Source organism: Rhinatrema bivittatum, chromosome 3, assembly GCF_901001135.1.
Source record: "Rhinatrema bivittatum chromosome 3, aRhiBiv1.1, whole genome shotgun sequence".
NCBI classification, from domain to species: Eukaryota; Metazoa; Chordata; class Amphibia; order Gymnophiona; family Rhinatrematidae; genus Rhinatrema; species Rhinatrema bivittatum.
In genome coordinates this window covers 486,756,783-486,784,007 of record NC_042617.1, presented here as the reverse complement: position 1 = coordinate 486,784,007, position 27,225 = coordinate 486,756,783, and the positions used below count along the sequence as shown (strand labels likewise).

General features: G+C 45.5%; 1 protein-coding gene across 1 annotated transcript in view; it reads left to right on the top strand.

Annotated features, from left to right (window-relative positions):
• The window catches only part of TDRD6 (tudor domain containing 6), a 408,994-nt gene extending 382,126 nt beyond the window's left edge, over nt 1–26,868 (top strand). Inside the window, 3 exon segments of the mRNA XM_029596059.1 lie at nt 827–934; nt 3,148–3,243; nt 26,098–26,868. Of these exon segments, the coding sequence (XP_029451919.1) occupies nt 827–934; nt 3,148–3,243; nt 26,098–26,291 (398 nt within the window). The 3' untranslated portion in view covers nt 26,292–26,868.
• Nucleotides 26,869–27,225: the final 357 nt, after the last annotated feature.

Sequence of the window (27,225 nt, the reverse complement as noted above, 5' to 3'; positions counted from 1 at the left end):
GCTGCTTTTTCCATCTCTGTGCCATTGAATGATGTCACCCATTGGTAAGGAGTTTTCCTCCTGTTGACTGAGAGTACCTATTAGAGGATAAGCAACTTAGCTCTCCCAAACCATTCAACCTACAGCAACCAGATTTTCAAGATAGGTTTATCTGTATCAAAGCTAAAAACTGAAATAGTTTTCACACAAAACTTATGGATCTAACCCAAAATTGACAAATCAGAGAATCTTCAAACTTTGCATCCAGCAGTGTCTCTCAGCTCCCCATCTGTGAATTTCCTCATAAATTAATAAAATTGGAATTTCTGAATATTGAGATCAAGAGTCTTATTCATAAAAGCTCTTCCATAAACCGTTTAGTTCCCGAAAGGGATTGTGTCCCAAGAGCCAAGTTCATCGTAGGATTGTAAGAGATCTGGAGAAATTCAAGCCAGTGGGGACCCCCTCCCCAAGATATCGAAGGGTAAGAGAGCCCCCCATTGTGATTGCTGGGTCATGGAGTGGCATTGCACCTTCTGGCCTTATAGATGTCCCCATTAGGAATTATGAGGAATGGGAAATGATGTTGCATATTAGAGGGCAGAGCTATTATGACAGCGAAATTCCCCCAAAGCTCTGATTGCACAGCCCTATCCCATCTGTGCCCAGACCTGGACTTAAACCAATATGTAACATGATCTACAGTTAGATTTAAAAACAAAAATAGGTGGTCATATGAATTGCTCTGCAGATATTTTTTCTTGTTGGTTACATGTCCCTATATATTTTTAATTTGAGGGGGTTTTTTTGTTTGTTTTATAGAGCTTTTTTTTTGTTTGTTTTATAGAAATTGAAACTGAGCATTCAGAGGTTATAAATTATCAGATGCCTTCATTAAGTCTTGTGGAAATACTTGTGCAGGAGATATCCCATTCACATGAAACCTTTGAGCAAGGTACTTCAGTAGATAATGCATGTTCTATTTTTACTGATAAAAAAAAAGGCAGTTAAAGTCAAATGCAGAAGATTATTCACTATTGATACAGAAATCATTTTTACCAAATTAATATATGCACAAACTAAGAGGTCTATATTCAGACACAGTCCGGATAGCAAAGTTAGATAAGTTTATCCAGCTAACTTTTGAGGCATATTGAACAGTGCAGACATACTATTGAATATAGCTGGCTAACTATAGGGCAAGGCTTTGACTCGACCAGACTTAGCTAGCTACTGGCTAACTCTGAATATTGGAATTAGCCAGTTAAATTAGCTGACTAACTCAATTCTTTCCAATTACGCCACTGGACCAACCCTAACTTATTCATCTAAATTCTAGCTGTGTAACTTATTAGCTGGCTAGAATTTAGCCAGATAAAAGCTGACCATAGCCAGGTAAGCCATTTAGATGGATAATTATTGCTTTAACCAGCTAATTGGCTTTTGAATATGGACCTCTGAATTTATTTTTTAATTTATACTTGCTAACAAATATATTTTGGAAATTATTTTTTTATATATAAAATTGGAGCGAAAAAGGCACATTCATAAAAGAATTAAATTTCCACATTAAGTGGCAATGTTTTCAAAATGTAATAATATTGACCTAGTAAAAACATTCCCAAAAACGCTAACATGCAAACAGACTTTATTTTCAATATTTCTTGTATTTCTTTTGAGTATTTCTTGCCTTAATTTCTGATTCAGATAATTTTCCAGTTTCATATTAAAACTATTGTCCTAATAAAGGTCATTTGGTTTGTCAGTCCATGGCTTTCTCAAGGAAATATTTACCATCCAAAGAGCTGCATATCTGGCCATCAGCCTTATATCCATAACTTAAATTGTTTTAATTTAAGAAAATAACGTGCTATTAAATTTGCAGAGAAATGGTTAACAAAATATTTTTAATTATTCATTTAGAAATTACAAAATGGCCCATGATGCATGTTTTGAAAAAAAAAAAATTAAAAAGGGAGACGAGTTATATAGCGTACTAACTTCAGCAAGCTGTAAATCTCTAAATGTTCAAACATTGAGTGTTAGTCTAGGTTTGAAGACTCTATACAATACAATACCTCCCTTCCAGTAAAAATAGACTAATAAGGGAAGATGTTTCATATTTTTGCTGTTAGTACAATATTTTAAAGTAGCCAATACTAAAATGTAAAATTAGCTTCTGTGTGCACAAGGACGTAATTTTTATATGTGAATATATGTGATGGGGCAGTGTACATTTTGGAGACCTATATCATATTCAATTTGCTAAGCAAAAGGATAATCTGAAGATGAGGCTAGCACTGCAAAGCATAACTAAAAATTGCATTTATTTAAAAAATTAAAAATCCTGATGTTGAGTCGAGATGGACAATTTGTTTGCTTCCTTTGACTTTAAACTGTATCAGCTGTTTGTCTTATCTTTCCCCAGAGTTGCTACACCCATATTAATCCATCTTCTCAAATAACTTCTTTGGCTCCCTATCTATTTCCACATACAGTTCAAGCTTCTCAGTACCTCTTCTTTCTTATTTCTCATTACACCACTCCTTGTGAACTCCACTCATCAGTAAAGGCATTCTTATCTGTGCTTTTCTTCTCTAGCACCAATTCTCATCTCCATGCTTTCCATCTGGCTGCACCATATCCTTGGTGTATTTTCCTTATGTTGATGCATCATAGGCCTCCTCTTACCTTATTCAAATCCACTCTAAACACCCACTTGCTTAAGGCTGCTTTTAAATTTTAACCCCTCATTTTCCTATATACAGCCTTATTAATTTTAACCATTTTCTTAATAAATGAAACTACTAAGTCTATTTCCCTGTATATTTTGATTATATTATAAGTGGTACAGAATAGGGACTGTTTATGTATTTTTGTACAATGCTATAAAAATAAGTAGTAGTAATTTAGTTCTTGCTGTATTTATATATCATGTGTGGTGCCAGCATGGATTTCTAAGGATCAGTACAGAAGCACCCAACTTTATTTAAATTCATATTAGTTTGAGTGGCTAAATAGAAGTTTTTATCATCTTTCAACATTAGTATTTTCCCGGTAATGAAACATAGATTAGAACAGGAGGATTTTAATGATTATATTTTATCTATCAACACAATCATCTAAAGTATATATTGTTCACAGTATATTTGTTCATCTTATTTACAGGACTTAAATCACATAGTAGTCCAGAAATAGTTATGAATCGTGAAATGTGTGACATTCAAATGATCCCTAGAGACAACGCAACCACATCTGAGCAAGGTAATAGAAAATGTGTTTAAAGAATATGTGAGTGTCCTTTTAGACTTGTTTCTTAGTTCTTGATGAATTGCATCTTAGTACATTTGTATTCTCCTAGGACAAGCAGGATGGTAGTCCTCACATATGGGTGACATTATCGGATGGAGCCTGGCAAGGAAAATTTGTCAAAGTTTCTAGAACTTTGGGTACACAGAGCAACCAAAATGATAAAGGGGATGGAACAGCTCCCCTATGAGGAAATACTAAAGAGGTTAGGACTTTTTAGCTTGGAGAAGAGATGGCTGAGGGGGGATATGATAGAGGTGTTTAAAATCATGAGAGGTCTAGAACGGGTAAATGTGAATTGGTTAATTACTCTTTCAAATAATAGGAGGACTAGGGGGCACTCCATGAAGTTAGCATGTGGCACATTTAAAACTAATCGGAGAACGTTCTTTTTCATTCAGCGCACAATTAAGCTCTGGAATTTGTTGCAGGGGATGTGGTTAGTACAGTTAGTGTAGCTGGGTTTAAAAAAGGATTGGATAGGTTCTTGGAGAAGTCCATTACCTGCTATTAATTAAGTTGACTTAGAAAATAGCCACTGCTATTACTAGCAACAGTAACATGGGTTCCCTGTACGTACCTGGATCAGTCCAGACAGTGGGTTATATCCCCCGACCAGCAGATGGAGTCAGAACAGAGTTTGAGAGCGTCAGCATATAGAGTAGTGCACCCTCTGCTGGAGCTCAGTATTCTTCTGACTCCAGCAGATGCGAGTGGGGGGATCCACTAGCTCCCCCAGATTGACAGGGTTTCTTCATTTTTAGTTATTTCTTTCTTTTTCTCCACAGTATTTCCCTGTCTTATGTTTCTCTTCATTTTGGATCCTTAAAGTTTAAAAAAAAAAAAGTTTTCAATTTTTGAGGAGGCGTGTGTCTGTGGCTTTGCCTTCTCTATTCTGTACTCCTTTCCTCTTCCGTTGGGGTAAGTGGAAGTTTTTTTGAGTTTCTTTCTCCACAGCTTTGCTTCTTTTTGGTGGTGCCCCGTGGATGCCGGTGGTTCCGGCCGCTCCACGCGTCGTTGGGGGTCCCGCGGTTCGCAAGCTCCGCCCGTGGGTGTGTGCTTAACTAAAACGGGGGTTTTCCCCCGCAGTTACTGGACCCCTTCGGCGGGTTGTTAGGGCCATTTCCAGGCCCCCCCGCAGCACTAGCTCGTCTTTGGCCCCCCTCCGAGGCTTTTCTTTTTCCCGGTGCTGACATGCCGCGGTCCTCGAGGTGTGAGGCTGCGGCGAGCCGGGAAATCAATTTCTGAGGGGGAGGGGCTTTGTGAGCGGTGCTTCCCCGACGGGGAAGGCACCCTGCAGTCCTCCGGTGCGATTTTGGACCTGCCTCCTCCTCAGCCCGGGTGGCGCGGGCCGGCCACGACGCCGCCTTTGGCGGGAACGGCGGCCATTTTAGGGGGTCAGCGTGAGACGGACTCGCTCCCAGATGCAGACAGGATTGGTTGCACTGGCTCTCAACAGGCTTTGCCCCCGGTGGGAGGCTTGCCCGACCGGGGCTCCCAGGACGGTCCCCCCCCCCAGGGATTCCAATCAGCTCTCCGTTTTTCTCACCTGACTTTATTCTGGCAATGCACATGGCTTATTTGCAGGGTATGGGAGCGCAGGCGCCTAATCCCCTGGGGGCCCCTCCCCCCAAGGTTCCTAAACTTGCTGTTGGTCTCACCGCCTCGTCCATTACGCCTGGATCCCTGCCGGGTCCCTCTCCCGTGCCACCCCGGCGTACCACGGGGGCGGCTTCGCCGGTGAGAGACATCTCCCCGGAACCCCCAGAGGCGCATCCATATGGACATACAGAGGGGGACGACCCTCGAGCCCTATGGATTTTTCAAAAAGAAGAGCTGGATGAACTCATCCACCACATTATTCAGGAGCTGGACCTCGACCCACCTCCAGATCCGCCGATCCCTGTGGCTCCTGCCGTCGCCACCTCGTCTCGCAAAGGAGATCCAGTACTTGCCGCCCTCCGTCCTAGAGCAAGGGCTTTCCCTATTCATGAGTCCTTCCTACAGCTTCTCACCAGGGAGTGGGACACTCCCGAGGCATCCTTGAAAGTCACACGTGCCATGGAAAAGCTATACCCGCTCCCTGAGGATTTTTTGGATCTTATCAAGGTGCCCAAGGTGGACTCAGCGGTGTCGGCAGTGACCAAGAGGACAACCATCCCGGTCACGGGGGGAACGGCCCTGCGGGATACCCAGGACCGTAAACTAGAGACCTTCCTCAAGAGGGTCTTCGAAGTCTCTGCCCTGGGTATGCGGCCGTGATATGCAGTTCGCTCGCGCAAAGGGCCAGCTTACTCTGGGTACAGCAGCTTCTCACCTCTCAGGAATTGCCCCCCGCAGAGGCCGCCCAGGCGGACCGGCTGGAATCTGCCATAGCATACGGGGCGGACGCCCTATATATGATCTCTTTCGCGTAATGGCGAGGTCCATGGTTTCGGTTGTAGCAGCCAGACGGCTCTTGTGGCTTCGCAACTGGGCAGCGGATGCTTCCTCCAAGTCTAGCCTTGGCTCCCTCCCCTTTCGGGGGAAGTTCTTATTTGGAGAGGACCTGGATCAGATCATCAAGTCACTGGGGGAAAATTCGGTGCATCGGCTGCCAGAGGATAGACAGCGTTCCTTCAGATCATTTTCTTCCACTAAGCCTCCACAGATGTACTCCATGCAATCCATATTTCCTCATTATCCGCTGTAACTTTGTGACAATGTCCGCTGTAACTTTGTGACTGTACTAACCCTCATTTTATTGCCTCTCATGTAAATAATGTTACGTTCCTTTCAATTTCCCAGCTGCTATCTTCCTCCTCCTTTACTTTCTCCCCTCTCCCCCCCCCTTTTTCTCGAACCTGCTCCATCCCCCTCTCCCTGTTTATTGTAATTTCCTCCTTTCGCAAGTTTATTGTAAACCGGCGTGATGTGCCCGCACGAACACCGGTATATTAAAAGCCGTTAAATAAATAAATAAATAAATAAATAAATAAATAAATAAATAAACCAGGGCCAGGGCACAGCGACGTTATAGGTCTTACCGACAGTCCGCTTCCCGGACACAGCAGACAAGACCCCCCAGCCTTGGTCTCGTTCCTTTCGTGGGCGGAGGCCCGCGAGAGAGGGTCCAGGGCAGGGAATTCCGCCCACAAAGTCATCCCAATGATGCCAAAGGAGCCCACTTCTCACCTCCCCGGATAGGAGGCCGCCTCATGCACTTCTACGAGGAGTGGGCAGTTATCTCCACAGACCAGTGGGTGCTGGACACCATAAGAGACGGTTACGCCTTGGAATTTGTCCGCCCCCCGAGGGACCGGTTCATCTTCTCCCCCTGCGGTTCGGATCTCAAGAGGATAGCGGTTCAACAAACACTAGACCGACTGCAGGAAATAGGGGCCATCGTTCCCGTCCCCTTCGAGGTGGGCTTGGGCCACTATTCCATTTACTTCATCGTTCCCAAAAAGGACGGTTCCTTTCGCCCCATCCTGGACTTGAAGGAGGTAAACAAGGCCCTCAGGATCACCCGGTTCCGCATAGAGACTCTCCGATCAGTGATTGCCGCAGTGCACAAGGGAGAATTCCTCGCTTCACTGGACCTCTCGGAAGCGTACTTGCACATTCCCATCCTGCCGGCTCACCGGCGGTATCTTCGCTTCAAGATTCTCGGTCAACACTTTCAGTTCAAGGCGTTTCCCTTCGGTTTGGCGACCGCACCTCGGACCTTCACAAAGATCATGGTAGTGGTGGCGGCGGCCCTCCGCAAGGAGGGTATCCTAGTACATCCGTACCTAGACGACTGGCTGATTCGAGCGAAGTCCTTCTCACATGGTCAGACCTCAGTGGCCAGAGTAGTACAATTCCTACGCTCTCTGGGCTGGGTGGTGAACCTTCCAAAGAGTTCCCTTGTGCCCTCGCAACATCTGGATTTCTTAGGGGCGACCTTCGATACCCGGCGGGGGATGGTGTTCCTGCGCCAGTACAAGGCGCAAGCCCTGAGAGAGCATGTGTCTCGGTTTTCGGCTCTGGAAGAACCAGCCGCCTGGAATTATCTGCAGCTCCTGGGAGTAATGGCCTCCACCATCGACATGGTACCCTGGGTGTTTGCACACCTGCATCCACTGCAGGCGTCCCTTCTATCACGCTGGAAACCAGTCTCCCAGGAGTATCAGGTGATCCTGCCGCTTCCACCATTAGTCAGGAAAAGCCTGGATTGGTGGCTTGTCCCCTCGCATCTGGCTCGGGGAGTCTCGCTTGAGGTTCCCAATTGGGTGGTGACGACCACCGATGCCAGCCTCGCGGGATGGGGTGCCGTCTGCGAAAGAAGTGCCACTCAAGGGACTTGGACGCCAGAGGAGGCAAAGTGGCAGATCAATCACCTAGAAACGAGAGCCGTGCGTTTCGCTCTCCAGCGTTTTCTTCCCCTGGTGCGACACAGAGAGGTGAGGATCCTCTCGGACAACACCACCACCGTGGCCTACATCAATCAGCAAGGGGGGACAAGAAGCAAGCATGTCTCCCTCGAGTCTACTCCCCTGATGGAGTGGGCGGAGAGCAATCTCGTCTGGATAGCGGCCTCTCACATCGCCGGGGTGGACAACGTTCAGGCAGACTTCCTGAATCGTCAACAGCTAGACCCCGGCGAGTGGGCTCTCTCCAACGAGGCAATGCATCTCATCATCCGTCGTTGGGGGACTCCACGCCTCGATCTAATGGCGACCTTTCTCAACGCCAAGGCTCCACGCTTCTTCAGCCGCAGAAGAGAGCGCGGCGCAGAGGGGGTGGATGCCCTCGCCCTTCCGTGGCCGTCGGATCAACTGCTCTATGTGTTTCCTCCTTGGCCTCTGGTTGGCAAGGTTCTCCGCAGGTTAGAACATCATCGAGGGACTGTAATTCTCGTCGCCCCGGAATGGCCCCGTCGGCCATGGTTCGCAGATCTACTTCAGATGACGGTGGACGGCCCACTTCGCCTGTCCCATCTTCCTCATCTTCTGCGCCAGGGTCCGGTATTTTTCGAGCAGGAAGAACTCTTCTGTCTTGCAGCCTGGTTTTTGAACGGTGCCGTCTCCGCCACAGAGGCTACCCGGAGACAGTGATCTCAACGATGCTTCGTTCCCCCAAGCCTTCGACCTCCGTCGCTTACGTTCGAGTTTGGAAGGTCTTCGAACCATGGTGTTCCGACCGCGGAGTCCAAACCATGGAGGCGACTGTCCCGCTGATCCTTCATTTCCTACAGGATGGTCTGGATAAGGGTCTCGCCTATAATTCGCTCCGGGTTCAGGTGGCGGCCTTGAATGTCTTGATACAGAAGGACTGCTCTCTACCCCTTCAGCCGGATATCGCACGTTTTCTGAAGGGTGCCAAACACCTGCGGCCACCGGTCAGGGATCCTTTCCCTTCTTGGAGCCTCAACTTGGTGCTGCGAACGCTGTCGGGCCCTCCTTTTGAACCCCTGAGGGGGTCCTCCCTCAAGGACCTGACCCTCAAGACGGTTTTCCTGGTAGCCATCTCTTCTGCTCGCCGGATTTCAGAACTTCAAGCCTTGTCCTGCCGAGACCCTTATCTGCGTTTCTCCGACTCCAGGGTTTCCCTTCGTACGGTGCCATCCTTCCTACCAAAGGTGGTCTCGGCCTTCCACGTCAATCAAACGGTGGAGCTTCCAGCGTTTGCTCCAGAGGAACCCCGGTCTCTCCGGCTCCTGGACGTCAAGCGTGTACTGCTCCGCTACCTGGAGGTTACCAATGACTTCCGGGTATCCGATCATTTGTTTGTCCTCTGGTCAGGACCGAGGAGAGGTTCTCAGGCATCCAAGACAACTATTGCTCGCAGGATAAAGGACGCCATCTCATCCGCTTACATTGCGGCGGGGCGGGTGCTGCCTCGCAGCGTCTCGGCTCATTCCACGCGATCCCAAGCGGCGTCCTGGGCGGAATCTCGCTCTGTTTCCTCCCAGGAAATCTGCCGTGTGGCGACATGGAAGTCGTGGCACACTTTTTCCAGACATTACAGACTACACCTGGCGCCTCAGTGCACAGGTTCTTTTGGCGATCAGGTTCTCCGAGCAGGTCTCTCAGGACCCCACCCGGTTTAGGGAAGCTTGGGTACATCCCACTGTCTGGACTGATCCAGGTACGTACAGGGAAAAGAAAATTATTCCTTACCTGCTAATTTTCATTCCTGTAGTACCATGGATCAGTCCAGACGCCCGCCACTAGGGGTTTCATTAGGTCCTGCTCGGATTCTTCCAGGTATCTTTCATTCTGTTTGTCTCTGATTATTGTTACTGATCACAGCTCCTCACAAGTTGACTGTTGCTGGTCCCGTTGACCGTTTGTTTACTTATATCTTTCTTTGTTCCTCTTTGGGAACGGTTCTGGATCCAAAATGTTGTGTTTTTTGCTTTTGGGCTTTGCTATGCGTAATACTGAGCTCCAGCAGAGGGTGCACTACTCTATATGCTGACGCTCTCAAACTCTGTTCTGACTCCATCTGCTGGTTGGGGGATATAACCCACTGTCTGGACTGATCCATGGTACTACAGGAACGAAAATTAGCAGGTAAGGAATAATTTTCTTATAGACTTAATTTTTGGGAACTTGACAGGTTCTTATGGCCTGGAGTAGCCACTGTTGGAGACAGGATACTGGGCTTGATGGACCCTTGGTCTGACCCATTATGACATGTTCTTATGTTCTTAAGTATACCATGCGTCCATGCAGGGTCCCTCTTCAGTTTCTATTTTTCCACGGAGTTTTTGCCTCATGGTTACTGAGCTCATGTTACTTAGTTTTTCTTAAAAAAAAAAAAAAAAATCTGACAACTTTCCACCAATTGTTTTAGTATTTTTCCCGCGTGCAGGTCCTTCTCTGTTTGACTGTATTCCAGTCAGGTTTTTCTTTCACTTCAGTTTCCCCGTCTCAGTTGCCCATCGCCTCCATTGTGTTTCACCCCTTCAGTTCGTATCGTCATGGCCTCTGGTTTTCGTTGGTGCCCTCAGTGCCCGATGATGTGTATATCCTCTGCCTAGGGGCATCGCATAATGTCCAGGGGTGCCGCTTGTGTGACCAAATGACCCCGAAGGGATGTCGCGCTTGCCTCAAGAAGATGAAGAAGTTGTTCGGGGTGAGAATGCCCGAGCCATCGGCGGCAGTGGCATCAACACCAAAGGACCGTGGAGCCGCATTATGGACACAGCTATTGGCATCAGTGGGGCTGTCCGCTTCGTCGATGCTGCTGGCAGATAGGGGCACCAGGGACTGGCCTCTGTCGGTCTTTTTCAGGTCAAGAACATCAGGTTCCTAGTCTTTGACCTCTGCACCGGGAAAAGACCAGGCCGAGCACAGAGAAAAGTCTAGGAAGCATCAGCACCGGTCTCCTTCAATGCACGGTGCAGGGCTCGGGTTGGTGCTGGTGCTTGCCACGATGCCCCCAAAGCAACCCTGTAGCTGGAGGTCCACGATGGTCTCCCCCAGTCCTGGTGTCAGTCGCTGAACCACTATATAAATAAAACAAACCAGATAAGGAACAATATTATATATTTAGAAATTCATAAAAGATTTTTTTATTTACCCATATATAAACATTACTTAAAAATATTTATATTTGATTAAAGGTAAATTTTTCTTATAATACAATAAAATTCAATAGTACATACAAAATTCACAAGAAGTGTCCACTTAATAAAGACGATATAGATCTTCTTACTTCAAAGCAGTTCCTCAAATGTTTTCACAGTGGAAAGAAGGCTAACAGATCTTAAAGCCATAATTCCAGTTTTCTGAACTGCAAAATAATGACTGGGGACTATTCCATTTATTTTGTCATGCCCAGGAAGACAGAGGGCTCCATTTGATGAAAGGGGTCAAGCAGCAGTTGCGCATAGCGCACGTCAGAATGGAACCTTGTGCTCCATCATCACGAAGAGTACAGAAAAAGGACCTTCTCTTATCTTTAGACCTACTAGATACATTGCTTTATAACCCTGTAGGACAGGAACATTGGCGGCATATGTGTTTCACCGTTCTAGAACGGCATTATCAATGTCAAGTCTGACCGTTCGCCCTGGCTACGGCGCTTAGAATCTTCTCTAACATCTGAGAGAGAGTAGCAGTGTCTCTGCAGAAGGCAGATATTTTTGTCCATAGATATCTGAGTGACTGGGTGATTTGCCTCCAAGCTTGCAGTTGACAGTTAAAGGGCATTTCACAAAGTGATCTGTGTCCTTTTCAAGCTGGGGTGTATAGTAGGCTTACAAACACAGCCTGAGATCATTATCGACTTGGACTACCTCAGAGTAAAATTTGATACGGCACAAAGTGGGAATTGCCAGAACATCGTATCCCACAGTAGGAGACTGTTTCATTCCTTGAGATTGGCCATGTATTCCATAATGTGGAGCTCTTTCTGGGTCTCGGGGGTCAATGACTATAACGTTGGAGGTAGTTCCTTAGATGAGAGTACATATGTGTCCACTTTGGCAGGCCCTGCTGACCCGGTGGAGTTCACGATGGTAGTGAGCCCGCAGTTGCTAGGGTGCTTGGTAAGGGAACCTCTCCAGAGAGGGGTATCCTGACAAGTCTAGGAATGGTAGGTACTCCCAATGGGGGAGCTGAGTCACCTAGCCGAGGAGGCTCCCTACCAATTGTTGATGGCATATGGTCTGTGGAATGCCAAAGCTTGACAGAGCCATCAATTGATTGGAAGTTTGTCTGGATCGTCTGATGGGTTTACGGTTCATCGAGCGGCTAATGGAATGAGCTGTGAAAGTGATATTAGGCAAGGCCACCACAGTCACCTATATAAATCTTTGAGGCTGTAGCAATAGTCACCAAGTGTCTGTGAAGATAGATGCTCTCATAAAATGGGCAGAACATCATAACTAATTGATACCAGTCTCTCACATTCCCGGATGGACAATGTGAGGGACAATTTTCTCAGCAGATTTGACTTATAGCAAGAGAGTTGGAGCTGGCACAGAACTTTTTTCTGTTCATAGTCTCTCTGTGGGGAGAGAGGTATCTGGTTCTGATGGTATGTTAACAACACGCAATGATGTACTGGTTCTATAGTTATAGACAGGATCCAGGAACATTGGGAATCGATGCTCTTGTTCAGTAGTGAGCCACAGAGTGACATACGACATGGACTCCCTCCCAGGACTGTAGGCCTGGTGATTAGGTTGGCCACAGCTTTCATCTTTCGGTTACTGGTAGATAGTCCTATGGGGTGTCCATTCCCAAAGGGTCTTTGACAACAGGGACTGACTTTATTTGAAAGTCTGGGGAAATCCAGTCTTACATTTGGCCCTTTAGAGGGCATGACTGCTCAAGCTTGGTTGTTTTCCAGCAGTGGTACTGTGCTGCTCCAAGCTAGGCAGTTTTTACCCCCTCTACCTTATATCAGAGATCGGAGAGTATTAAAAAGTTGATGCAGGGTGAGAGATTTTCACCTCTGAATGGAAATACCGCTAATCCTGGGATTAGTAGGGGTTGACCCTAAAACTCCTGGCATCTTCTGTTTGAAGCATTGGCATGTTATGGAGGTCATAATCACTGGTAGACCTTGTTCTCTTCTCCAAATGTTTCTTTAATTTTGAAGAGAGTTGAACATCTATGTCCTTCTTGTCACTGCTTGGTGGTGTATATTTTTGGGCAGGCTCCATCTTTTGGTGGCCGAATGGTTTTACCTTGAAGGTGATTTTCCTGCTCACTGTATATTGGTGGAATATTTTTTCTGGGCCATCAGCTTTATCTTGAAGTGAGCCTTTTCTGTGATTGTCTCTAGGGGCAGTGCAAATTAGAACTGTTTTCTGGAAGTGGAATCTGAGTTTCACTTGAATTAGTCAATTTGCCTGCTGGCGCTAGTCAGGTGTAGAATGGAGTAGGAGTAAGCAGTTATGTGCTTTAGCTATGACACAACATTGTTACAGTACCTGAGGGTCACCTGCTACGGGCAAAAGACTGCTCAATTGCTTGGTCTCCATAGTGGAGATAAACATGGAGAACTGGCATTGTGAGCTGCAATGGCCCATGGGGTTAAAGATGTCATCACTGCAGTTTATATGGGGCAGAGGTACCATTGCCTAGGCAAGACAGGCGGACTTTGTGATGGAGACTCAGCTGTGGTCTCCTTCTTACATACTTTCTCCAAGTGTTCCTGCTTGGATGTTGAAAAGGACATGGCCTTTGCGAGGGCTGTGTTGACAGGAGCGTGTGCAGCCTCCGACCCATTTCGGGAGTAGCTTTGGTACATCCCACTGGTATGGATTGACCTGCCTGAGTGTAAAGGAAAGAGAAATTACTACTTACTTGATAATTTCTTTTCCTCTAAGGAAGATAGGCCAATGCACAGCTCACCTTGGGCTGCCTACTTGTGATTTTGTTTTCAGGTCATCCTTCCTTTCAGGGACGATGCAGCTTGCTCCTTGTTAGGGTTGGTTGAAGAACTGGTAAGGGAGATCCAGCCTATGTAATCAGTGGTTATTAATATTTTACCTGGGCTCAGTGTTTGAGTTAAGTGGAGGTCACGAATTATTGACTATTAAGTCATGTGTCAGGTGTAATCAGTTGTCCACAGTTTGCTTTTTTAGAGATACTGGCAGGCTGATGTTGGGACAGAGCTATCTATGTTGGTGATGTCATTGAATTAGTTGTCTATCTCCATCTGCTGGTAGGAGTGCATAACCCACTGGTGTGGATTGGCCTACCTTCCTTAGAGGAAAGGAAATTATTAGGTAAGTAGTAATTTCTCCTTTGGATCTGATAGATATGTACACGCACGTTCTCATCCACCCTTCTTGTTGGAAACATCTTGGATTCTTGTTGGCAGGAGGTCACTATCAATGCAAAGTCCTTTCATTTGGCCTCTTGGTGGCTCCGAAGGGTCTTCACCAAATACTTGACTGTCGTTTCACATCTTTGCTGCCAGGGAATATTTTCCCTTCCCTAAACTGGCTGGTGACTGGACCATCTCGGGCACAGATGCTAGGACTCTGTGGAGATAGCCATCCAACTCCTGTAGTCTCTGGGGTTCATAATCAACTTTACCAAATCAAACCTCATACCTACCCAGATGATTCAGTTGATAGGGGCATGAATAGACTCAGTGGAGTAGAACTTTCCTTCCAAATGAAAGAGCAGTATGCTTCTGTTCATTGGTGTAGAACTTGATGCAACAAGATCAGATCATAGCCAGGTTTATTCTGGTTGATCTTGGTCACATGGCAGCAGTGGTCTATGTTGTTCCTATGACATGCTTGAACATAAGTTTTCTAGTGGAGCCTCCACTTGCAGTGTGATCAGTTGTCAGTCTTTGTCTCATCCAGTCTTGGCAACCCTAAGGATGATGTCATCTCTTCATTGGAGGTTGATTCTATTAGTTCTGGACATGGTCTTCCTCTTTGAAATTTGCTTCATCAAGTGATGCTTGTGAATGATGCCTCCTGCAAAGAGTTGGGCACACACACAGGATCGTCTCAAGCTTGGGAAATGTGGTCAGTAGAGGAGTCGTTTTTGGATAAACCTGGAGCTGCAATTATTTGGTATGTGCTGAGGGCATTTCCTTATTTCCTGAATGGAGAGAGAATTCAGATGCAAACAGTCAAGTGGCAGTCTTCTCTATGAGCACGCTGGAAGAATGGGATCCTGGACTGTCAGCCAGAAATCTCTAAAGATTTGGCTTTGTCAAGAAACCTTCCTTCAAGCGACCTACCTGCTGGAAGTCTTCAACTTATTAGCAGAATGCCTCAACCACATCTTCAGACCACACGAGGGGATCAGAGTGTCAGACAAATTGTTCAACCTTTGGAGTTGGCCAACGAAAGACATATTTACATTGGAGAACAAGGAGGTTGAAAAATTTAGTTCCTTTCTTAAAAGGAAATACAGATCCACTCCCAACACTTATGCTTAAGCGTGCTGCAAGTATTCTATATATGTTTCTCCATTTTCATTGGTCGCAATGTTGGTACAGAAAGTGCTGAATGATCGTGAAAAAAGTGGCTGTTATTGTTCCAACATGACCCAGATAGGTGTGTTTGTCTGTTCAACCTCCAGTTCCTGTTGGATCCTCTCCATCCCTTCTTATATAGGATGTCAAATACATGACCTGAATATCCTTTTGCTGAATCTGATGGCATGGATGTTGAGTGCTTGATTGTTTTCTCTCTTTCACTTTCTGAGGAAGTTGAGGGTATTTTGATCTCAGCTAAGAAGCCAGGAAGTCATGGATTTACATGGAAAAGATTTTCCTCTTATTGTCACGCAAATTCTGTGGATCTGTTTACTTGCAGCCCTAAGGATCTGCTTCAGTCTTTGTTTTCCCCTTCTTTGTCAGGGATTAGTGCCAGTAAAAGTGCACCTTAGTCCCATTGCTGCTTACTATCTCAAGATGGAGGATAAACCAATCTCCAGGTACCATCTAGTGTCAAAATTCATGAAAGGTGTTTGGCATACGAAAACCACAGTGCCTTAGGATCTCAATATCATCTTAGTGCAGCTGATGATGAAGCCTCTTTTTGAACCTCTGGAATCAATTTCCCTGAAATTTCTTATGTGGAAAGTCATGTTCTGATGGCCATCACTTTGACCAGAAGTCAAGAAATTACAAGCATTAGTTTCTTATTCTCTCCATTGTCAGTTATTCTATTAGAGTGGTACTCTGCATGAATTTTATGACTGTTTTGTATAAATATGTGAACTGTATGCTTAATAAATGTTAGTTATTTTTATGTATTAGTTTTAAAATGTGTGTTTACATGCTATAAACCACCCAGAACAGGTGCCTCGGGCGACAGATGTGGTCCGGACACCCCTACCGGTGACCCCGGGGTCCTAAGTGAAGAGGACCCCCCGGGGGATGATGCATCCAAGTCCTCATCGGAGAACTCAGAGAACCTTCCCTTTGAGCAGTCTCCTCCAGAGGAGAGACGTCAGTCCCCTCTCGAGGACCTGATGTGTTTGGACTTTGTATGGGCCATGGTGGAGTCCATCCCTTTTCAGCTCCTGATGGAGGAGAGGACTCTTGCCATAAATTGTTGGAGATTCTCCAATTTGTAGATGCGCTGAAAGAGGTGGTGGCTGTCTCAGACCATGATATCTTTAAAGATCTCTTTGTCCAGCTCTGGGAACACCTCATTCCTGTTCACCGGGGATACCGAAAGACCAATGCAGTGTACCTGGTTCAGCCCACCAAGGGATTTGAGAGGTGTCATCTCCCACACCAGTCTGTGATGGAGTCCTCCCTCAAAAAGGTGAAGTGTTCTCAGACCCACACCTTGGCACCCCTAGGCCGAGAAAATAGGGTCCTAGACACCCTGAGGAAGAAAATCTTCCAAGGATCCATGCTAGCAACGAGTATCACTTGCTACCAACTGTACATGAGCCAGTATTCCAGGAATCTCTAGAAGCAAGTCCAGGATCTGGTTGACCACCTGCCCCAACAACTGCAGGAGGACTTCCTGAAGCTAGCCCAGCAGGGGTTTGAGTGTGCTAAGCATAAAGTCCAGTCCGCCTATGACGTTTTCAAGACAGCAGAAAGGCTAGTGGCCGCTGGCATCCGTGCCTGCCGCAGGGCTCAGCTCCGCTCCTTTGACCTCCGTCCGGAGGTTCAGGAGCAGATTGCAGAGCTGCCCTGTACGGGGAGAACCTCTTCGGTGATAATATTACGGAGGCAGTGACACAGCTGAAGGATCATCATATGAGACCCTCCAGTACCTCTCAGCCAGCACCTTGGACCAGAAGTCCTCGGGCAAGAGGTCCTCACAGCAGGGACCTCAGCCCATTTTACCCCCCAAGGACCCTCACCCTCCGGCAACCAGGGTGAGGGCCCTCAGCAACCCCAGGCTCCTAGGCCTCAGCCAGCCCCCCAGCAAAGCCCAGCCACCGGGTTTTGACTGGTGGCGAGGGAGTACAAGCCAGGACCCTCTATGACGGGCCCTCCGGTTGGAGGCCAGCTATGGTTCTTTGCGGGCTATTGGCCATCCATCACCTTGGATCAATGGGTCCTGTCCATCATTCGTCGAGGTACAGACTAAATTTTCAGGGTACCCCGCCAGACTCTCCGCCATGGGGCATCTCTGATCAGGAGATACTTTTCACAGAGCTCTCCGCCCCTTTAATAGTCAGATTAGTCGAGCTCGTTCTGCCGCAACAGAAGGGGAGCAGTTTCTACTCAGGGTATTTCCTGATATCAAAGAGAACTGTCATATTCTGAAAATGCGGGTCTTGAACAAGTTCCTGAAAAGAGAGAAGTTCAAGATGGTTTCTCTCTGTACCCTGATACTTCTCCTGCGGAAGGGAGAATGGTTTTGCTTTCTCGACCTAAAAGATGCCTACCGCCACATCAAAATTTCCCATGCCCACAGGAAGTATCTGTGGTTCGTGGTGGGCAGGCAACACTTCCAGTACAGAGTGCTGCTGTTCGGCCTGGCGTCAGCACCCCGTGTTTTCATCAAGTGCCTGGTAGGGGTGGGCGCTTACTTGCAGAAACTGCGTGTGTAGGTCTTTCCCTATCTGGATGACTGGCTCATCGAGCTCCGTCCAGGAGGGCACACTGCAATCTCTGCACTCCACCATTCGGGTCTTGGAGACCCTGGATTTTCTGATCAACTACCTGAAGTCTCAACTGATTCCGTTGCAATAATTGGTATTCATTGGAGCCAGGGATGCTCGGGCGTTCTTGCCCTGAGACTGGGCACTCACCTTAATAGCCCTTGCGAGAGCGATTTCTCGGAGTCATCAGGTCTTGGCACACCGCATGATGTGGCACAAGGCGGTGACGGTCCATGTCACTCCTTTCACTCATCTACACATGTACAGAGCTCAGTGGACCCTCTGCTCCTAGTGGCGTTGGGCTCAGGATCTTCAGGTGCACATTTGAATCACTCAGCTGTTCCAGGTCTCCTTGTCATGGTGGAAGACCCTGGCCAACTTGGAGGTGAGGGCACCATTCCAAGCATCTCTGACTCAAGCTTTGCGCACCACTGATGCTTTCCATCTCAGGTGGGGTGGTCGTGTGGAGGAGCTCCGCACCCAAGGTTGATGGACCACCCAGGAAGCGCAACACCAGACAAATTTCCTGGTACTCTGGGCAATCCAATATGCACTTTTGGCTTTTCGGGATCACCTGGCCAACAAGGTGGTCCTAATCCAGACAGACAACCAGGTGACAATGTGGTACCTCTACAAACAGGGGTGGGTATGAGATCATACCTCTGTCAGGAAGCTGTTCAGATCTGGATGTGGGTTCTGTCCCAGGGCATCCTGCTCTGGGCTATGTGCCTTCCAGGACTGGAGATTGTGGTGGTGGATGGTCTGAGTTGATCATTCTGACCCCACGAATGTCCTCTGAAGCAGGAGGTTGTAGATCGGAGCTTCCATCTTTGGGGAACCCCAGACGAGGATCTCTTTGCTTCCCCCTGCAATAGGAAGGTAGCTTGGTTCTGCTCCCTATTCCAGGAGGGTGACAGGTAGGCATCGGATGCCTTTGCATACCAATGGGGCAGGAGCTTCCACTAGTGTCAAAGACCCTCCTGAAGCTCCAGCAAGATCATGGGACCATGATTCTCATTGCCCCTTATTGGCCGTGTCAAATCTGGTTCCTTCTCCTGCAAGAGCTCATCCTGAGGGACTGCCCCAGACTTAATCACACAGGATTGGGGCCAGTTGTCATCCCAACCTCTGGGCCTTGTCCCTCATGGCATGGATATTAATAGGTTGATTTTATAGCTCTGGGAACTCTCAGACGAGGTGTCCTGGGTCTTGCTGGAGTCCAGGAAGCTGTCTACTAGGAAATCTTATGGCCTAAAGTGGAAGCAGTTTTCCGCTTGGTTTGAGCATCATAGTTTAGACTCGTTCTCCTGCTCCACCCCAAAATTTCTAGATTACCTGCTACACCTCTCAGAGTCTGGCCTACAAACTAACTCAGTAAGGGTGCATCTTAGCGCCAATGGGGCTTTCCACCAGGAGGTGGATGGTCTGCCCATCTCGGTGCATCCTATCGTGGAGCGCCTTATGTGGGGCCTGCTTCAACTGAAGCCTCCTCTCAGTCCCCCTACAGTGTCCTGGGACCTCAGCATGGGCCTGGTACAGCTTATGAAAGCTCCTTTGAACCCATGTGCTTCTGTGACCCAGAAAGTTCTTGACCCAGAAAGTTATCTTCCTGGTGACAGTCACCTCTGTGCACAGGGTTAGCGAACGTCAAGCTCTGATGTCCTATCCACCTTACATGAAGTTCTTCCACGTTAGGATGTGTACACAGAACCACCCTAGGTTCTTGCCAAAGGTGATGATGGATTTCCATCTGAACCAGTCGATCGTCTTACCCACCTTCTTTCCAAAGCCTCATTGGCACCAGGGCAAATGGGCTCTCCTTATCCTGGATTGCAAGAGAGCCTTGGCTTTTTACCTGGAGCGAACAGCAGGTCATAGGCAATCCACCCAACCTTCTTTCAACAAGAACCATTTAGGAGTTGATGTGACCAAGCAGACTTTATCCAGTTGGCTGGCAGATTGCATCTTGTATTGCTATGCACAGGCGGGACTGCAGCTAGGGGGCTATGTCAAGGCTCATTCTGTCGGAGCCATGGCAACTTCGGTGGCCCACATGCGAGCAGGCCCTGTGGATAAGATCTGCAAAGTTGCAACATGTTCTCTCCTCACCTTTGCTTCACATTACTGCTGCATAGGGATGGCCTACGCAACAGCAGTTTCAGCCAGTCTGTCCTCTGGAATCTTTTTCAACTATGAAACCCCACCTCTTCCAGCTTCTGGCCCCTTTTTCTGGTTCAGGCTGTGCCTCCCTTTACTACCAACAGCACTACTTGTGCCCATTGGCACCTAGTTATGTGCTTGGTGGTTTGTGAGCAGCCTACAGCTAGGGATTCACCCATTTGTGAGAACTACCATCCTGCTTGTCCCAGGAGAAAGCAGAGTTGCTTTCCTGTAACAGGTGTTCTCCTGGGATAGCAGGATGTTAGTCCTCATGAAACTGGCCTCAACCCCACAGAGTTGGGTTTCTTGCATGTTTATTTTATTTTTTCGTTTAATTCTATGCTATCAGACTGAAGAGCGACCCCACGTGTGGTTAGTGGCATGCTGGGCATGCTCAGTGTGCCTAATCAAAGTTCTAGAAACTTTGACAAAAGATTTTCGTGCCGGGCTTCATCTGATGTCACCCATGTGTGAGGACTAACATCCTGCTGTCCCAGGAGAACACCTGTTACAGGTAGGCAACTCTGCTTTACGATACACAAACTTGTTTTTTCCATTTCTTAACTCTTTGCACTGTTTTCTAGTTATTTTGTGCATAGGATTTGAGATTTTCACTTTGCTTAACCAGGCATTATATAATTCTTTTTCTGTTTGCCTTAATAATATGTTAAAGATCTATAGATTTGGCCTCCCACCAATGCCCTGATTTTTGCTGGTCATCATCTTTTAGATATTTGGCTATATGCGAGAAGTTCACCTCTTGGACACTCAAGCTAGGAATTTTATGGTCGCTCATCTCACTTTGGAATGCCCTTTCCTTTATCAAGAGCAGAGACATGTGCATAGATCTTTTGGAAGCAACGGAAAGGTTTACTTTCTCAAGCCTTTCAGACAGCAAGTTATAAGTATATAGGGTATTAGTTAAACCTTAGGCTAGCTCCCAGGTCTGATGTCATTTATATACAAAGACAGTGCAGATAGGCTATTAAGCTTGTCCTGTTTAACAACTTTTGACAATGCAACTATTTGTTTTGTTTTGAGAATGTTGATTGTTGATATGCCTAGAATATTAGTGCCAGATAGAAATTCTTTAAAATAAATGTTTTAAGAACTTCTATTGGGGGAAAAAAACTGCTTAAGAGCTGTAATTCAAAGTAGCTGAATCTCTTCCAGTTTGAAAAAGCAATCATAACAAAAGAACCATAAGCCATACTGGATCAGACCGAAGGGTCCATCAAGCCCAGCATCCTGTTTCCAACAGTGGCCAATCCAGGCCATAAGAACCTGGCAAGTACCCCAAAATTAAGTCTATCCCATGCTACTGTTGCTAGTAATAGCAGTGGCTATTTTCTAAGGCAACTTAATAGAAGGTAATGGGCTTCTCCTCCAAGAATTTATCCAATCCTTTTTTAAACCCAGTGACACTAACTGCACTAACCACTTCCCCTGGCAACAAATTCCACAGTTTAATTGTGCGTTGAGTGAAAAAGAACTTTCTCCGATTAGTTTTAAATGGAGCGCCCCCTAGTCCTTCTATTATCCGAAAGAGTAAATAACCGATTCATATTTACCCATTCTAAACCTCTCATGATTTTAAACACCTCTATCATATCCCCCCTCAGCCGTCTCTTCTCCAAGCTGAACAGTCCTATCAACTTTAGTCTTTCCTCATAGGGGAGCTGTTCAATCCCCTTTATCATTTTGGTCGCCCTTCTTTGTACCTTCACCATCACAACTATATCTTTTTTTGAGATGTGGCGACCAGAACTGTATTCAAGGTGCGGTCTCATCATGGAGTGATACAGGGGCATGACATTTTCTGTTTTATTCACCATTCCCTTTTTAATAATTCCCAACATTCTGTTTTGCTTTTTTGACTGCCGCAGCACACTGAACTGATGATTTCAATGTGTTATCCACTATGACGCCTAGATCTCTTTCTTGGGTGGTAGCTCCTAATACGGAACCTAACATTGTGTAACTATAGCATGGGTTATTTTTCACTATAGGCATCTCCTTGCATTTATCCACATTAAATTTCATCTGCCATTTGGATGCCCAATTTTCCAGTCTCACAAGTTTTTCCTGCAATTTATCACAATCCGCTTGTGATTTAACTACTCTGAATAATTTTGTATCATCTGCAAATTTGATTACATCACTCGTCATATTCCTTTTCAGATCATTTATAAATATATTGAAAAAACTGAATCCCAGTACAGATCCCTGAGGCACTCCACTGCCCACTTCCCTCCACTAAGAAAATTGTCCATTTAATCCTACTCTCTGTTTCCTGTCTTTTAGCCAGTTTGTAATCCACGAAAGCATATCGCAACCTAGCCCATGAATTTTTACTTTTCCTAGAAGCCTCTCATGAGGAACTTTGTCAAATGCCTTCTGAAAATCCAAATACACTACATCTACCGGTTCACCTTTATCTACGCGTTTATTAACTCCTTCAAAAAAAAGTGAAGCAGATTTGTGAGGCAAGACTTTGTTCCATTAAACCATGTCTTTGTATATGTTCTGTGATTTTGATATTTAGAACACTTTCCACTATTTTTCCTGGCACTGAAGCCAGGCTAACTGGTCTGTAGTTTCCCAGATCACGCCTGGAGCCCTTTTTAAATATTGGGGTTATATTAGCCACCCTCCATTCTTCAGGTACAATGGATGATTTTTAATGATAGATTACAAATTTTTACTAATTTCATTTTTTAGTTCCTTCAGAACCCTGGGGTGTATACCATGTGGTCCAGGTGATTTACTACTCTTCAGTTTGTCAATCAGGCCTACCACATCTTCTAGGTTCACCGTGATTTGGTTCGGTCCATCTGAATCATTAACCATGAAGACCTTCTCTGGAATGGGTATCTCCCCAACAACCTCTTCAGTAAACACCGAAGCAAAGAAATGGTTTAATCTTTCCACGATGGCCTTATCTTCTCTAAGTGCCCCTTTAACACCTCAATCATCTAATGGTCCAGCTGACTCCCTCGCAGGCTTTCTGCTTCGGATATATTTTTTAAAGTTTTTACTGTGAGTTTTTGCCTCTACGGCCAACTTCTTTATAAAATTCTCTCTTAGCCTGTCTTATCAATGTCTTACATTTAACTTGCTAACACTTATGCTTTATCCTATTTTCTTCTGTTGGATCCTTCTTCCAATTTTTGAATTAAGCTCTTTTGGCTAAAATAGCCTCTTTCACCTCACCTTTTAACCATGCTGGTAATCGTTTTGCCTTCCTTTCACCTTTCTTAATGTGTGAAATACATCTGGACTGTGCTTCTAGGATGCTATTTTTTAACAATGTCCACGCCTCTTGCACACTTTTTACCTTTGTAGCTGCTCTTTTCAGTTTTTTGGAGGTGGTTTTACTATTTTTCTCATTTTATCAAAGTTTCCCTTTTGAAAGTTTAGCACTAGAGCCTTGGATTTGCTTACTGTCCTCCCTTCCAGTCATTAATTCAAATTTGGTCATATTATGATCACTATTGCCAAGCGGCCCCACCACAGTTACCCCTCTCACCAAATCCTGTGCTCCACTGAGAATTAGATTTACAATTGCTCCCTCTCTCATCAGTTCCTGAACCAATTACTCCATAAAACTGTCATTTATTCCATCCAGGAACTTTATCTCTCTAGCAGGTCCCGATGATACATTTACCCAGTCAATTTGGGGTAATTGAAATCTCCCATTATTACTGCACTACCAATTTGGTTAGCTTCCCCAGTTTCTCTTAGCATTTCACTGTCTGTCTCACCATCTTGGCCAGGTGGATGGTTGTATACTCCTATCGCTATACTCTTCCCTAACACACAAGGGATTTCTACCCATAAAGATTCGAATGTGCATTTTGGCTCATGCAGGATGTTTATCCTGTTGCACTCTATGCCATCCCGGACATAAAGCGCCACACCGCCTTCCGGATGCTCCTCTGTCATTGCGATATAATTTGTACCCCGGTATAGCACTGTGCAAGAGGCATGGACATTGTTAAAAAATAGCATCCTAGAAGCACAGTCCAGATGTATTCCACACATTAAGAAAGGTGGAAAGAAGGCAAAACGATTACCAGCATGGTTAAAAGGTGAGGTGAAAGAGGCTATTTTAGCCAAAAGATCTTCATTCAAAAATTGGAAGAAGGATCCAACAGAAGAAAATAGGATAAAGCATAAGTGTTAACAAGTTAAATGTAAGACATTGATAAGACAGGCTAAGAGAGAATTTGAAAAGAAGTTGGCCCTAGAGGCAAAAACTCACAGTAAAAACTGAGCCTCCCACCATGTCTCTGAGATGCCAGTTGTCATCATTCACTGCTATACATTCTAATTCTCCCATCTTCTTAGAATTCTGGCATTAGCATACAAACATTTCAAAGTTTGTTTTTTGTTTGTATTTTCATTCTGCTTTTTAATTGATAGGGCTAAATTAGAATTTTTTAGCTCAGGTGAGTTTTTAGTTACAGGCACTTGGACTACTTTTCTTATTATTGGAACCTCACTGTTGAGATGCCCTAATTCTAATGCATCATTAGTATCCTTTAAAGATACCTCTCTCTGAACCATGCACTGCTGAGCGACTGTCAGCTTTCCCCTTTGTTCTAGTTTAAAAGCTGATCTATCTCCTTTTTAAAGGTTAGCGCCAGCTGTCTGGTTCCATCCTGGTTAAGGTGGAGCCCATCCCTTCAGAAGAGACTCCTCCTTCCCCAAAAGGTTCCCCAGTTCCTTACAAAACTGAATCCCTCTTCCTTGCACCATCGTCTCATCCACGCATTGAGACTCTGGAGCTCTGCCTGCCTCTGGGTACCCTGCACATGGAACAGGGAGCATTTGAGAATGCTACCCTGGAGGTTCTGGATTTTAGCTTCCTACCTAAGAGCCTAAATTTGGCTTCCAGAACCTCCCTCCAACATTTTCCTATGTTGTTGGTGCCCACATGTACCACAACAGCCAACTCCTCCCCAGAACTGTCTAAAATCCTATCTAGGTGACGCATGATGTCCGCCACCTTCGCACCAATTAGGCATGTTAACAGGCGATCCTAACGCCCACCAGCCCACCCGGCTATCTACATTCCTAATAATCGAATCACCTAACCCTTCCCTCCTGGGCAGTAGCCCTTGGAGACACATCCTCCATGCGAAAGGACAATGCACCACCTGGAGAGCAGGTCCTTGCTACAGGATCCTTTCCTGCTGCACCAGGTTGATGCTGTCCAATCATGAGAACGTCTTCCTCCAGTGCAGCACCAGGGCTGCCAGTCTGAAGTTGGGACTTGGCTACTATGTCCCTGAAGGTGTCACTTATATACCTCTGTCTGTTTCAGCTCCTCCAGGTCTGCACTCTAGGCTGAGAGACAGGAGCTCTTTGCATCAGATGCACATGTACAACTTCTCACTGGCGGGAAAAAAATCATACATGTGACACTCGATGAAAAAGACTGGGAGGCCCCCCTCTTGCTGCTGGAATGCTGCCTTCATCTCAGATTTGTTCAGTTCCTAGTTAAGTTTTAGGTTGCTAAGGGAGTAGGAATGTATCTAATTAGCGTACTTTAAATGTATTAGTGAATTCACCATATGTCTGTTAGTGGCCTACAGAGGAATGATCAAACTCTCAATAAGGTGTGGGGAATTTGTGATGTGAAGTTAAAAGGCTGATTTATTTATTTATTTTGTGTGTGTGTGTGTGTGTGTGTGTGTAAGTGGCACTTGCCTATAAATTAAAGGATGAGTTAGGGGTGGGTGGGTGAGGACTGGGAGGGTTGGGAAATACAAACACTCTAACTTCTGTTTATTAGCTGCCTTACTGACTATTAAAAGCACAAACGCACTAAATAATATACCCCAATAGTTTACTTCTCCCCAATACTTAAAAAAAAATTCCCAAGCAAAAAACACTGATTCCTTTCAGCCACCAGCAAGGTAATCCTCTCCTCTCAGTGCTCCCACTGGATTGTGCAGCTAGGAAACAGCAAAAACTGGAATGTGAGAAAAGGCATTCTCTTCAGCTTTCAATAATTATAGCTGGCTCGGTTAACAATTTCATTAATGCTTTGTTTTGCTTTTTCTTGTGTTGAATCTGCTCTGTTTTGTTTTTTTTGTTTGTTTGTTTATAGAAATGACATCAGGTCTTGCATCAGAAGCCAGCTTGGATTTTCTGACATCTTCATATATTTCTGAGACTACTTTGGGAAAAGAAACTTCTAGGTCACAAGTAGAAAATGAACTGGATTGTAATAAAGACATGCAGTCAGAGCATGAAGAAGAAGCTGCCTTTGTAGAACAAAGGACCTTTAAAAGTGAACTGTAGGAATGCTCAGTGGCATGGGAAAAATATTCTAAAGTACAGTCCAACTCTTCTAGAATGAGATTACAAACAAATGTTTTCCACATAGTGGGATGCCCATTGCATGTATGGCAGTAATTAGCATTTTAGGTTGCCCATTTCAACAAGATAGTGTGTGACTAGTTTATTGTTCCTCCCCAACACCTGAATATATTTTTGTATGCTGACCTGTCATCACCAGCATATAAAAATGTGAGATTTTCATTTCAAAAATTACTTTGAACACAAGAACCTTTACAAGTAGAAACTATATTTTTCATATTGCTTTAGGATATACTTGCAACCTCAGTAAACTTGATCTCATATTAGTTCCATAAGAAACTTGTACAGACATAGTGTATTTTGTAAGATATATTGTTACTGAGGTATATTTTCTGAAAGTTTAATTTTTTAAAAAGAGGAGGAAAAACTAAATCACAAGGCTATTTTGTAGTAGTTTTGAAATGTTGTCCTGTCATTAAATCGTCATGTTTATATTGTTTCAACTTTGGGTGCAGTGGCATTGTAACAAGAATAAATAAAATTCAAGTAAGGTTTGCAATACAGTGTGTCCACATTCTTGAGCTGTTAATTTATATTCCTTATCGTCTCACCAGACCAGTCCAGCACATCTAGGCCCCCTGCCAGCAGATGGATGCAGGGAAGAATCTGATTCACTGATATTGCCCCTTAGGGTACAGTGAAGCCCTAGCACTTCACTATTTCTCTATCTCCAGTTCATGGTAGAGGTGTTGAATCCTGCAGCTTACAACATTAAGAAGACAAATTGCTTCCAGGAAGTATCGATTTAGGGCATACTGACTAGTAGAGTAGGTATGGGGGGAGGGGTGCAGGGAATCAGTGGCCCTTTTTCTTCTAGCTTGGTCCTGGTCCTGAACAGGGATAGAAAGCCAATGGT